We start from the raw sequence: 12051 nt of genomic DNA on the forward strand, positions 1-12051 counted from the left end.
TTCAGGAAAGAGCACGCACGGGGAAAGGCAAAGCCAAGCTGTTGGCATTTTGCATTCTCAATTGTCCTGAGGGTAGAGAACGCTTATCTCTTGGGAGAGAGAACCGGTTTCGTGATACTCGCAGGCTAGACCAAGAGGCAAGCCTGGAAGGAGGGGGTTTTCCCCCCGGCTTTTAGCATCCAAGGATTTGGAATCTGGGTGTCCAACCAAGGGAGGGTTGGGGACACCAGAGAGAGGAAAGGGGGGATCAGGCCCCATCAATTCCTGATCTGGTGGCAGCGAGAATATCCAAGCTGGTAGTGAGCTTGGGGGAGTTTCAGGTAAGCCCCCAGATTTTGGACGCTAAAGTCCAGGTTTGGGACAGGTCCAGATTGTGGACGCTAAAGCCCAGGTCTGGGACTGGAGGCTAGATTACCACATGGAGTCACCCTGAATATGGACATTGGACTATAACCTCTGGACTATTTCTAAAAGGACTTTTGGCAACTGCAAGCTCATCTCTGCTGTGTATCTGAACCTCAAGAATTGAATTCAAGTCTGTCTGTATATTGAAAAAGGGGTGTGTGCTGGTTAAGAGATCTTTTTAAATAAATTTTAGCTTAATTAATAAGAATTGGCGATAAGCGCGTATTTTGGGTAAGATCTAAGTTATAATCGGACCTGGGTGTGTGGCTGATCCTTTGGGATTAGAAGAACCTTTTCTTTTATATGATGAGATAGGATTTTCAGTAATCATCATCATATCTGACATGTGTGTCTGGATGGAGGCCTGAGGCTGGGGATTTTAAGGGAACTGCATTGTTTGGACTTCTGAGTAACCAGCGAGGTAATATAGAGGCTGTTTTGTGCTGGTTGGTAAATCTAAGTATTGGAATATGCACCAGCTTTTGGGGTTTGTCTGCCCCGTTCTGTTTGCAGTTCACCTTAATTGAGTGACCTCAGCTGGCTCCCAGGGGCAGCATCGTCACAAGGAGAAAAATAGGAAAGGAAAAAAATTCAAAAATCTTGAAAAAAACCCCAACAATTTTAATTGAAAAAAAATGAAAAATCTCAACCCAAACTTTACATTTTTCTGTGGAGAGTGTCAGTTTGGTTGAAAAACCCATTTATCGTCAAAAATATAACTGCTCAGCTAGCACTGTCCAAAACATTTCCTCTCCAGCTCCTCCAGAGAGCTTTGATCACCTTTCCTCAGTGATCCCAGACCACCTTGTGCTTGACATCTCTTATCTTCGCCTGGTCCCTCTAAAGCTAAACTGTTATCCACCCCATCCCCTCAGCTGCTCCATCCTACTCCTGTTGGGCTCATGCCAAAAACATCTACCTTATCCGCATGCACTGGCAACTAGTGGACAATACAGACCCCAGAGCATCTGAGAGCCAGGGACAAAGCAATCTCTGTCAAGGGAATCAAACTTCCCAAAGAGATCGGGTGAATCCAGAGTTGGACCAGGTTTAGGAAACACTGCAAAGCTCTCTCTTTTGAAAAGGCCTTTCCACCATCTGTGACCCTCCTATTGCCGGATCTCTTCCAAGCCCCCCTACTTCTCCCAAAACCCCCAACCAGAGTTCTGACCCCAAAAAGGGAAACGAGCCAGAGATTCCATGCAGACCACTAGGGGCTTGGCTGTTGCTCTTGATATTATGTGGGAGGGCCCAGATACCACAGCAATGGGCAGCAGGCTAAAACCCTAAGAATCCCCAGTTTTAAGGCCGATTATAGTCTAGAGAATTATAGTCTAGAGAAAGGAGATTGGGAGCTCTATTTTCTCTGTCTCATAACACAAGAAAAAGGGGACATTTAATGGAATGGAAATGTGGCAAATTCAAAACTAATCAAAGGATTTTTTTTTTCATGCGAAGTGTGGTTAGTGTGCAGAATGCACTGCTACGGAATGTTTCTGAGGTCAAGTATTTAGCAAGATTCAGAGGGAACAGGAAATTTTTATGGATTACAAGAATGGCCAGAGTTATGAGTGGTGACAAAAACGTTGGAAGGCAGATAGGAGGTTCAGGGTTTAAACCAATTTCCATAGGAGATCTTCTTCACAGGAGGCAGCTATGGGATAATCTGCTCATATTGGGGTTCTTTCTCCTTCTTCTGAAGCCTCTGGTGCTGACCCACATCTCAGACAGGATGCTGGGGTAGATGGCCCATGGGTCTGATCCGATCTAGCAATGCCTACTCCAGTACATCCTGCCTTTCCAAGGCATTGTTGGGAATTATGGGGCCATCTTATTCCCTTCACGCCATGCTGGTGGAACATCACTGACTGCAAAGAAGAGCCATCATCATCAAATCCGTGTGATGGACGGGAGACTCAGCTGAATTCTCTGTACTTAGAGACTTTCCTCTGGACATCTCAAAGGGCTCTGAAAACCTTAATTAAGCCTCCTGTGGGATGAGTACCAGTCTCATTTTATACATGGGGGAAAGGAGGCACAAAGGGGTAACCGGATTGGCTGGGAAGAGAACCTTTGCCAACCCCCCTGATCTGTTAGCCTTTGGGAGGTTCAAAGTTTGATCAGCAGAACAACTTCTCATGTGTGTCACACGGCTTCCTGCTTTACGTTCATGGGCATTTAAATGAGTAAACTAGGGGTGCCTCCTCTTTATACAGAGCTGAGCGTGTGCTGCTCGGCAGAGGTTTCATCAACCCGGGAGGCTCCTCTGAATCTTGGGCTGCCGGCCAGGGAAGTGCTGTGCTTTTTGGAGCTTTCACCACGAGTTTCTGAGGTATCAGAGCTCACAGCAGACCCCCTTATTAAAGGGAGAACTTGGCTAGACAGTACTTCAGTCTCAGATGTTCAACATGCTTCGTGACCATCTAACATGCAGAACAGAATTAGAGATGGGAGGGAAAAGCCACTTAGGAGGATGGTCCCTGCAGAATTCTAGATGCTCTTCAGACACAGGGCCAGCAATATGTTTCCTTTCGCAGTCGTCTGCCGCCACCAGGTGGATGGTTGGTGAAAAATGATCCAGTTTATTGAACTGTTCTGAGTTAAATTCTTTCACTGGCAGGCACGTGATTCCAGTTAAGCCCCCACTCAAGTACTGTTCTGAAGTGGGGCTAAACTTCGGGGCTGTTATCCTGGATTTGGGGGGAGCTCCCAGCACCTTGGAATGCACTACCCCCATTCAGGGTTCAATGTGGCTCCCCAATGTGGCCTCCATCAAGTGATGGAGAACAGAGCGAGACAGGTTTCCAGCACGGGACAGAAAAGCAGAATGGTGTGCCAAGCTCCCCAGGAAGAAGTTGCTATTCTTCCCCATTGCACAGCAAGGAAAGATGAATTGATGGTTGCAGCACTCTCTGGGCAATGGCAGCTCACCCAGCATGGAGATCCATCCAGCTGAGGAATGCTATCCCAGACGAAAGGGTGGAAGATTCATTGTTTGGGACATTTAACCCAGAAATGAATGGCCGAGAGAAGGGATATTTGGAGCTCTTGTTCTCCTTGTGCCATCACATAAGATCAAGGGGCTATTCAAGGAAACTGAAAGGTGGCAGATTCACAACTGATCCAAGGAAGCACTTTTCCATGAAAGGCATTATTGGCCTGCGGAACTCTCTGCCATAAGATGTCATTGAGGACAAGAACGTAGCAAGGTTTTAAAAAGGATCGGATGCATATCTGCATAATAAGAATAGCCAGAGTTGTAACAGTTAATGCTGACAAACAGAGCTTTGGCAAGGAGATACAGCCCCTGGCTGCTGGAGAACCCAACAGGGTTTGTTTGTCTCTAACATCTCAGCCTTTGTCATTAAGACTTACGCACAGCAGCAAACATTTAGCTCTTTGAGCTACTGCTAAACACCGATACTGACTAGGATTTATAAGCAGCAGAGGGGAGAAAACTCTCGTCCTGCTCCATCAGGACTGAAGTGGGCCAGGTTCTCAAGGGCAACCCCATCCCTTTGCCTTGCTCAGGGGGCACAAAGGAGCTGGATCCTGGCTAGCTAGAAGCCTCTAGGGAGGGAGGTGAGACCTCCATTAGCATAATGTTGGCAGAGCTGGTTCCAGTGCTGACTGCCTTCCCCAGCCTGGCAGACGGGGTATGTCAGAGGAGCAGAGGCAGATTATGGTTTTGTGGGGGCCTTGGGCAAGAGAAAGTGGGGAGCTACTCCCCACCCCTTCCACCTGCTCCCAACCCTGCTTCCCCCTCCTGCCAGGGAGCAGGGTCAGGATGCAGGGGTGCCCATTTTTCTGGGGCCCCCCAATTGGCTGGGGCCCCTTTGGCCCAGTCGCTAATCCACCACTGCAGAGGAGGGCAGCGCTCACACCAATCCAATCCTCACGTGGCATCAATTAGAGCCATGATTAGGCTTTTTTAGCTCATCCTGGGACCAGCACAGATCAGGCCACAGAATCAGGAAGCTGGAGCCAGCTCCATACGATCCCCCCCTCCCCACCCTAAATGCAGGGGAGAATCAGCCCCTGGGCTCAGCTTGGAAGTCAAGCCTCAGAGATCCACACATTGGCTGGAACTTGGCTCAGGCGGAGCGAGAGGCGCTGCAGCTTACTCAGACGGAGACCGGCTCCTCCAGCCGCATCTCCCTGGTTGAAGGTATCCTTTGCTGGAAGCTTGGGCTGGGTTGCCTTCCCTTTGGAGAGGGCGGCCGCTTGCTCTGTCCTTCTCTGAGATTGGGAGGGACTGGAAGAAGCCAGATGGGTAATGGGGGCCTTGCAGACAGTTATTCCCTGCTCAGAGTGGGCAGCTCCGGAGCCGCGGGGAGCCAGCTGAAGAACAGAATGCAGCCCTTGTATTGTCTCTCATCCCCTACACCCACCAGCGCTGAAGAAGATGGAGTGGATTCAGGGGTGAAAGTAAGTTAAAGGACTTACTGGTACGCCGGAGTCCTGAGCAGGGGCATGGCCTTGACCGGAAGGGGGGGCTTTAAATCAAGATTTAAAGGCTCCGGGGCTCTGGCTGTGAGCCCCAGGGCCTTTTAAATCATCCCTGGAGCTACCAGCTGCAGAAACGGCTAGGAGCCCCAAGGCTCAGGGACAATTTAAAGGGCCTGGGGCTCTGTCTGCCACTCCTGCAGAGGTGCTCCGGACCCTTTAAAATCACTGCTGGAGCCCTGCCGCCACTACCCCAGGGCTCTGGCAGCGGGGCTCAGGAGGCGATTTAAAGGGCCCTGGGCTCCAGCCACTGCAGGAATTCCCGAGCCCTTTAAATCACCAGCTTGGGGAAGCTGGTCCAGTCCATACCAGCTTACTTTCACTTCTGGGTGGATTTGAACCTGGGCTACCAGGCAGCTCGTACGGGGCATCAAGACCACTGAGCCACCTTCTGGAGCCTGGACCTTGCTCTCTGAGCAGCCTGGTATTGGTCACCCTGTTTTCTCTCCAGTTATTTTGGAGTTGCTTTCTCAGTTTTAAAGCCAGAAGGACCCTTAGACCGTGTAGCCTGCCTGCCTGTAGTTCACAGGCCCTGACATTTCCCTGGCACATCTCTTTAATGAGCCCAGTTACGTGGGTTTGACTAAAGCATCCTCCACAAAACCTGGATTTGAAGCCACCAAGAAAAGGAGTGTCCACCACTTCCCTGGGTCATTAATGGCAAATTACTCTCCTTGCTCAAAACTGTGCCTGGATTTGTCTGGCTTTAACATCCAGCCCTTGGATCTTGTTCTGTCTTTCACTGATAGATTCTTGTTCCTGTCCAGAGCAGGCAGCAGCCTTGGCTGGACGTTCAATGCCACGTGTGCTGAGAGGCAGAGGCAACTGTGTGCAGTGAAAGCACAGTGGATTTTGGACCTGACCCTCAGATGCTGGGGGATCCAGATACAGAGGCTCTGCCCCATGCAGGTGATTGTACCCATTCCCCAGAAAAATCAAATAAATTTGGTGATCCAGTTTTAAAACAGCTGCGGGGTGGGGGGTCGCCCTTTATAGCTTTATGACTTTTGTTTGAGGAGGAAGATGAGTTGGGTTTTGTGTCTTCAGACTAAAGGAGCAAATCATCTGTCCACAGCTGGCTGAAAGAGTCTTTGCATCAATAAGGGGATATGACAGAGGTCTATAAAATCATGACTGGTGTGGAGAAAGTAAATCAGGAAGAGTTATTGACTCCTTCTCATAACACAAGAACTAGGGGTCACTCAATGAAATTAACAGGCAGCAGGTTTAAAACAACAAAGGGAAGTATTTCTTCACACAACCCACTGTCAGCCTGTGGAACTCCCTGCCAGAGGACGTTGTGAAGGCCAAGACTGTAACAGGGTTAAAAAAAAACCTAGATAAAGTCATAGAGGATGGGGCCATCAATGGCTATCAGCCAGGATGGGCAGGGATGGTGTCCCTAGCCTCTGTTTGCTAGAAGCCGGGAACAGATCACCAGCGGAAGACAGGATACTGAGCTAGATGGACCCTTGGTCTGACCCAGTGTGGCCAGTCTCATGTTTTGTTCTTACGTTCCCGAGTCACAGGAACCCAGCCCGCAAGGCCTACCAGGGGACAGCTACAGTCTGGGTCGCTCATGAACACAGCTGCCACTTGTCTGCAATATAGAAGCAAGGGCAGGAGCTGTATACTGTATGCAGAGCTGGGCCACCCGTGGGGCCTGAGAGACACAGAGAGCGCTGTGGTGAAAATACACACCTTAGCTCATCACACACTGCTGGGTCTTCTCATAGACTCAGTCAGCTTCCCTCTGTCAGCCCCTACCCCCAGTCCCCACAGTCAATGGACTCTTTGTTACAATATTTCAACAGTAAAGATTGTACTGTCCTCACGCTCCAGCTGCTCCCTGCCATCTCCCCCAGGCTCTGGTCCCCACCTCAGCCCTGCTCTCCTACAGATTTCCACTTGTCAAGTGGGTTGTGGTGGATGATTGCCTGAACGTGAGCTCCCACGGAGATGCTGTGGCCACAAGGGTAGTGCAGTCCTTGGCTACACAAACAGGAAAGTCTCAAATAGGAGCCAAAAGGTCATTTCACCTCTATTTGGCACTGGTGCGACTGCTGCTGGAACACTGCAACACTGGAGAGGGGTCAGAGAAGAGCCATGAGAATGATGAAAGGATTAGAAAACCTGCCTTGTAGTGACAGACTGAAAGGGCTTAATCCATTTAGCTTAACAAAGAGAAGGTTATTGGGTGACTTGATCCCAGTCTGTAATTACCTCTGGGGAACAGAAATCTGACAATGCAAAGGCTGGATGCTCCAGCTAGATAAATTCAGGCCAGAAATAAAGGTGCTACAGCCAGGGTATTTAACTACTGGAACAACTTATCAAACGTTGGGGTGGAGTCTCCATCACTGACAATCTTTAAATCAAATGGGATGTTTTTGTAAAGGAGAGGATCTAGTTCTCTGGTCTGTGATATATGGGAAGTCAGACTAGCTGATCACAGTGAGTCCCTTCTGGCCTAGGAATCCATGAGCAGGTTGAGAAACAAGAGTCTTGATAATGGCACTTTGTGACTGAAGTGCCCAGGGGACGGCAGTGATTCAGATCAAGCAAAACGAAAGGACACAAGGAGACTAGAGAAAGGCATTGTTCTCACTTCAGAGACACTGACGATGTCAGGTGTCATGTCATAGGAAAGTGACTCAGATATTAACTACATCGCAATACGTTGTAGCACCTTTCATCTGAGGATCGTAAAGCCCTTGAGAGACATCAGTTTGTCAAACCTCACAACACCCCTGTGAGGTAGGTATTATTACCCCCATTTTACAGATGGGGAAACTGAGGCACAGAGCGGTGCAGTGAGTTGGCCAAGGCCACACAGTGAGTCAGTGGCAGAGTTGGGAATAGGTCTCCCCGGTCCCCTGCTCTCACCACTGGTCCACACTTCTTCCCCCTTTTCATAATAAAACATTAGCAGCTCAGAAAGCAATCACATGGCTTACACCATAGGATGGGTACAAAGCATGTGGCTGGGGAACCCCCCCGCTCCCTGAAATAGCCGTGCAGCAGAAACCCCGTTGCCACACGAGAGAAGCGCTCCCAGCTGCCTCCTCTTCAGAGCAACTTATTCTGCTGGGTACTCCACGATTGTCACAGAGGCGGCCAGGGAGGGTGACAACAAGGATCCTCCAGGGACACGCCAGTCAGACATCCCACCGTTAGGTGGTGATGTTTGAGTTGGTTATTGCATGGTTCCCCGGGCCGCGTGGATCGCCGGCGCCAGCTGCGGTAACAACGTCCAGCATTGGACTCTGGTGGCGAGAGAGGCGCGCCATGGAGGAGAAGGCAGCTAGGTGCTGCCTTCGGGCTGGTCACCAGCCTCTTCCATCAGTGCTGGCACTTAGGAGACCCAGATCTGCTCCTTCCCAGCCCAACAGGCACAGCCGGGAAGGAGCCGAGTCTGGGTGATTCCCCTGGCAGGCAGCTGATGCGTCACGGTTAACCCCGCAAGCTGCCCACCCCACCGGTATAGCACCGTACCACCTTCCTCTCCCCTGCATCCTCCTCCTTTATGTGCAGAAACATTTTCCCTCGTATAAAAATAGTCCTTTGGTATCCAAAAGAGCCTCATCGCCCGCAGTACTGCAAATGAGGAGAACCAGTTCGGGGAGCACATGCGAGGATTCCTCTTGCTTTGTCCACGTTTGTCATTTCTTTAAGGGGAAGGAGGCGGACTGGACTTTGAACCCAGGGACAGGTCTAACAGAGAGAAGGAGAAAAACACCATTTTTGAGAGAGCGGAAACCAGCCGGCAATTGTGCAGCTCTTGGCATTGAAGGGGCTTCATAAACATCAAGCTCCAACTCACGCCTGTGCAGAGAGATGGCTCACGGCCCAGGCAACACCCAAATCCAGCTGGCGCCGGGGTCTGGCTTGTGTGTTGAGACTGTAACCCTTCAGGGCACAACCCCTAGCTGCATGGGGCCACGTTCCTGGCTGGCCCTGAGGCACTGCTATAAAAAACAAGATTACCAACAAGACGCAGCTCTCTGATATGGGCCCCATGGCCTTGCCAGGAAGGGCAATATTACTGGGGTCCCATTTGACGGACCACATGGGAATGAGGCCCAGAGTGACTAAGAGGATGTGTGCATTGCATTGCAAACCTGGGTCTGTGGGAGCCGGATTTGCGGACTCAGTGTTTCCAAGCCCACGCTTGAACGTCCACACCACATTGGAAACCTGGGCTTACAGTGGGTGGACTCAGGTCTCCCAGCCATGCTAGTGAGTCCACACTACGCTGCATCTGCGCTGCACAACGGCCAGGGCTGGGACCCAAGCCACAGCAGGAATCACCCCTCTAGCCATGTCCTGGGACGTCTCCCCGAGTCAGACTGATTTGTGTGTGGATAGACAGGGGGCTTGGCTCAAACCTGAATCAGAGCCCAGGCTTAGGCCAAGTCTACGCTCAAAACTGAAGTTGACCCAACCTGATCGCTCAGGGGCATGAAAAACCCACACCCATGAGGACACAGTTAAGCCGACCTGACCCCTGCAGTTCAGACAGCTCTGGGGCAATGATGGAAGAATTCTTCCAAGCGAGCTACTGGCTCCTGGCGGGGTGGATTATCTACGCCAACAGGAGACCCCTCCTGTCACTGCAGCAGCAGCATTTCAAGTGCAGACATCTCCATAGCATGGAGTGCAGACATATGGAAAGTGATGTGCCCAAGGTCTGTGGCAGAGCAGAGAATTGAACCTGCAGTTCCCCTCCCCAAGCTGGCCTGTTAACCACAAGGCCATCCTTCCTGCTGGCAAATCAAGTTCCTACCACAGAGTGCAGCGTCAGTGGGATGGCTGGAAGGCGGAGAGCGTGGGCAGGGAGGAAACAGGCAGGTCAGAGCCTGGTTCCCTTGTTACTGCTGCTGCAGCTGGCTCGCTGCACTCTGGGCACCTGGCAGGGAACAGGCCCCAACCCTACAGGGAAATCCTGCATGTGCCCCCCCCCCCCACTTCCCCAGCCCTCGGGGCTCTGGGCAGAGCCTGGCAGATTGTGGGCAGCTCAGGCTGAAGGAAGATGCCATCTGACTGGACAGAAATTTCCCATGCCACAGCCCCTTTGCCCGGGCCTCTGAGCGCAGCCCCTTCCCTGCCAGGGGCCTCTCAGTCAGCGAGAACTCACTCACCCATGCCCCATGGTGCCCCTCCAGCCGCACAGAGCATTTACTACCCCAGCATAGTGCTTCCTAAGCCATCCAGATTCCTCCCCAAGACTGCCCCCCGGACCATTCCCCTGGCCCCTGCTCAGTCCCAGCCCTCTCCCCACCAGCAAACCGACCGCCCCCTCGGGCACTCCATCAGACTCTCTTTGCCCAGACTTCCCCCAGTCACCACCAAGTGCTGCCTCCTTGGCTGGTCACTGGCACCCCTCAGCCCAGGAGACTCTCTGACTTGGGCCCTCTCAAGCTCCACAGACCATTTGCCTGGGTCCAGGAGGTGCCGGCCACCGGCTCACTGCTGTTACACACTTGTCAGCGCTCAGTGCTTTAGAGGCTGCCTGCAGCTCCTCTGTTACTGCCGTAGCAAGGGAATGGGGCATGTCTGCAGCACCGGGACCCTGCTCTCTACAGCTGCGGGGCGGGGGGGGGACCTTTCCTGGTGGCCTCAGCCCCAGCGCGCTGAACCACAGGATCCTGCCAGGACGCAGCCGGGTGAGGGGGCAGCCAAGCTTCAAGCTTTAATCTGGACTTACTTGGTTAGGTACCTGGCAGAGCTGGCCCCTGCCGCCTTGAAGTTGGTGGGAGGGACCATGACCAGCAGGGTCCGTCCCAGTGCCGAGGGAGGTGTTTTGGCCAGGAGAGGGCTCCCAGGCAGAGGCCGGCGAGGGGGTCCATGCTTTGGGATGATCTAGAGGAGACCACGGTACAAGCAGGTGTCAATCCAGTTGATTCTCTGTCCCAGGAACAGTCCCCAGCTGCCCACAACACGGCCTCTCCCAGGACAGAGCTGGGGCTGCTGGGGACTAGACATGGGGTATTGGTGTAGAGGTTGTGGCCCAGGGGACCCAGGCGGACTTCGAAGCCTCTTGCTGCTGTATGTGGCTAGCTCTGCCCACCACTGCCACCTCTTTGGGGGGACCTAGCAGCTGCTTAACTCGGCACAACACCTCATTGGAAAGAACCACGGAGGCAGAAATCCCTTCTCAAGGTAGCTAGGGGTGGAGGCCCCGGGGCAGAGTCCTGTTCGGTGGACAAACAGGCCGTCAGCATGACAGCCTCTGGGGCTGTCAGCCACTAGCCCTGGGTGCACAAGGTGGGGTCTGAATCCAGGCCCTTGGGATCTAAAAGCATGAGCCTCTACCACTGGAGCTAGGGTCAGCTCAGAGGCAATGCCTGGCCTCAGCCCTAGAGGGGGACAAAGAGACACCCAGAGGTAGCCTGGGTCCTAGCAGCATTGAGTGGGTCCTGGCTGACTGAGGTGGGAAAGGACACCTCAGCACACTCCAACAGGGACCGACACAGCAACTAAACCCTTGTGCGTTGGGGAGCGACCAGGGAAACTCACCACAGGGGTCCTCACGGGGGTGCTGGGAAGAGGCTTCTTTGGAGGCAGCAGCTTGGGTTGGGAGCTGATCGCTTTGGCTGGAACGACGGGGGATTTGCTGCCAGGAGGCGGTGGCCTGGATGGCTTGAGGTCTCGGTGGGGCGGAGCGGCTGGGCTGGGTGCTGGGCGAAGGGGGTGAACAATGCTGACAGGCTGGGAACCATTTGGTTTGAGGGGGAAGATGCCCCTGGCTGCCTGCAAGGCCGGAAGAACAAACAAATGAAGTCAAACCTAAGGCCCTGGTCCCCGGTCACTGGCAGGGGACTACCTCAGCAGGCATCCAGCAGTTCAGTGCCTATGTGTTCCTCTGCGGGTCGGTGCTCAACCGATCCCGCCTCTTCTCCTTGCCTTGTCCCTCACATGACTGAAGGCCACGCTCAACCTTTGCAAGCAGAGTAGAACATAAGGACATGGGACTGTCTCTCCGGGAAAGGAACTAGGAATGGGCACTACCTTGGAAGTATCCAGCCCAGATTTTCCACCAGACCCAGTGCATTCTGGGACAGGACAGGAGCAATGTTCCCCCTAATTTTTTCCATCCATGTGCGGAATAAATGTTATGTACACCGAGGTTTGTGCGGA

The 12051-nt window shown here is 52.6% G+C and overlaps 1 protein-coding gene across 2 annotated transcripts in view; it reads right to left on the bottom strand.

Moving 5' to 3' along the window:
- Positions 1 to 7494: 7494 nt before the first annotated feature.
- The window catches only part of ADAM33 (ADAM metallopeptidase domain 33), an 81196-nt gene continuing 76639 nt past the window's right edge, over positions 7495 to 12051 (bottom strand). The window contains exons 21-23 of one of the 2 annotated variants that reach the window (XM_075066674.1): positions 11431 to 11664; positions 10619 to 10773; positions 7495 to 8625 (exon numbers count right to left, since the gene is read on the bottom strand). In XM_075066674.1, the coding sequence (XP_074922775.1) occupies positions 8574 to 8625; positions 10619 to 10773; positions 11431 to 11664 (441 nt within the window). In that variant the 3' untranslated portion in view covers positions 7495 to 8573. The remainder of the gene's footprint in view (positions 8626 to 10618; positions 10774 to 11430; positions 11665 to 12051) is intronic. The other variant, XM_075066675.1, reaches the window with a different exon arrangement.

Source organism: Chelonoidis abingdonii, chromosome 5 (assembly GCF_003597395.2).
Source record: "Chelonoidis abingdonii isolate Lonesome George chromosome 5, CheloAbing_2.0, whole genome shotgun sequence".
Lineage (NCBI taxonomy): Eukaryota > Metazoa > Chordata > Testudines > Testudinidae > Chelonoidis > Chelonoidis abingdonii.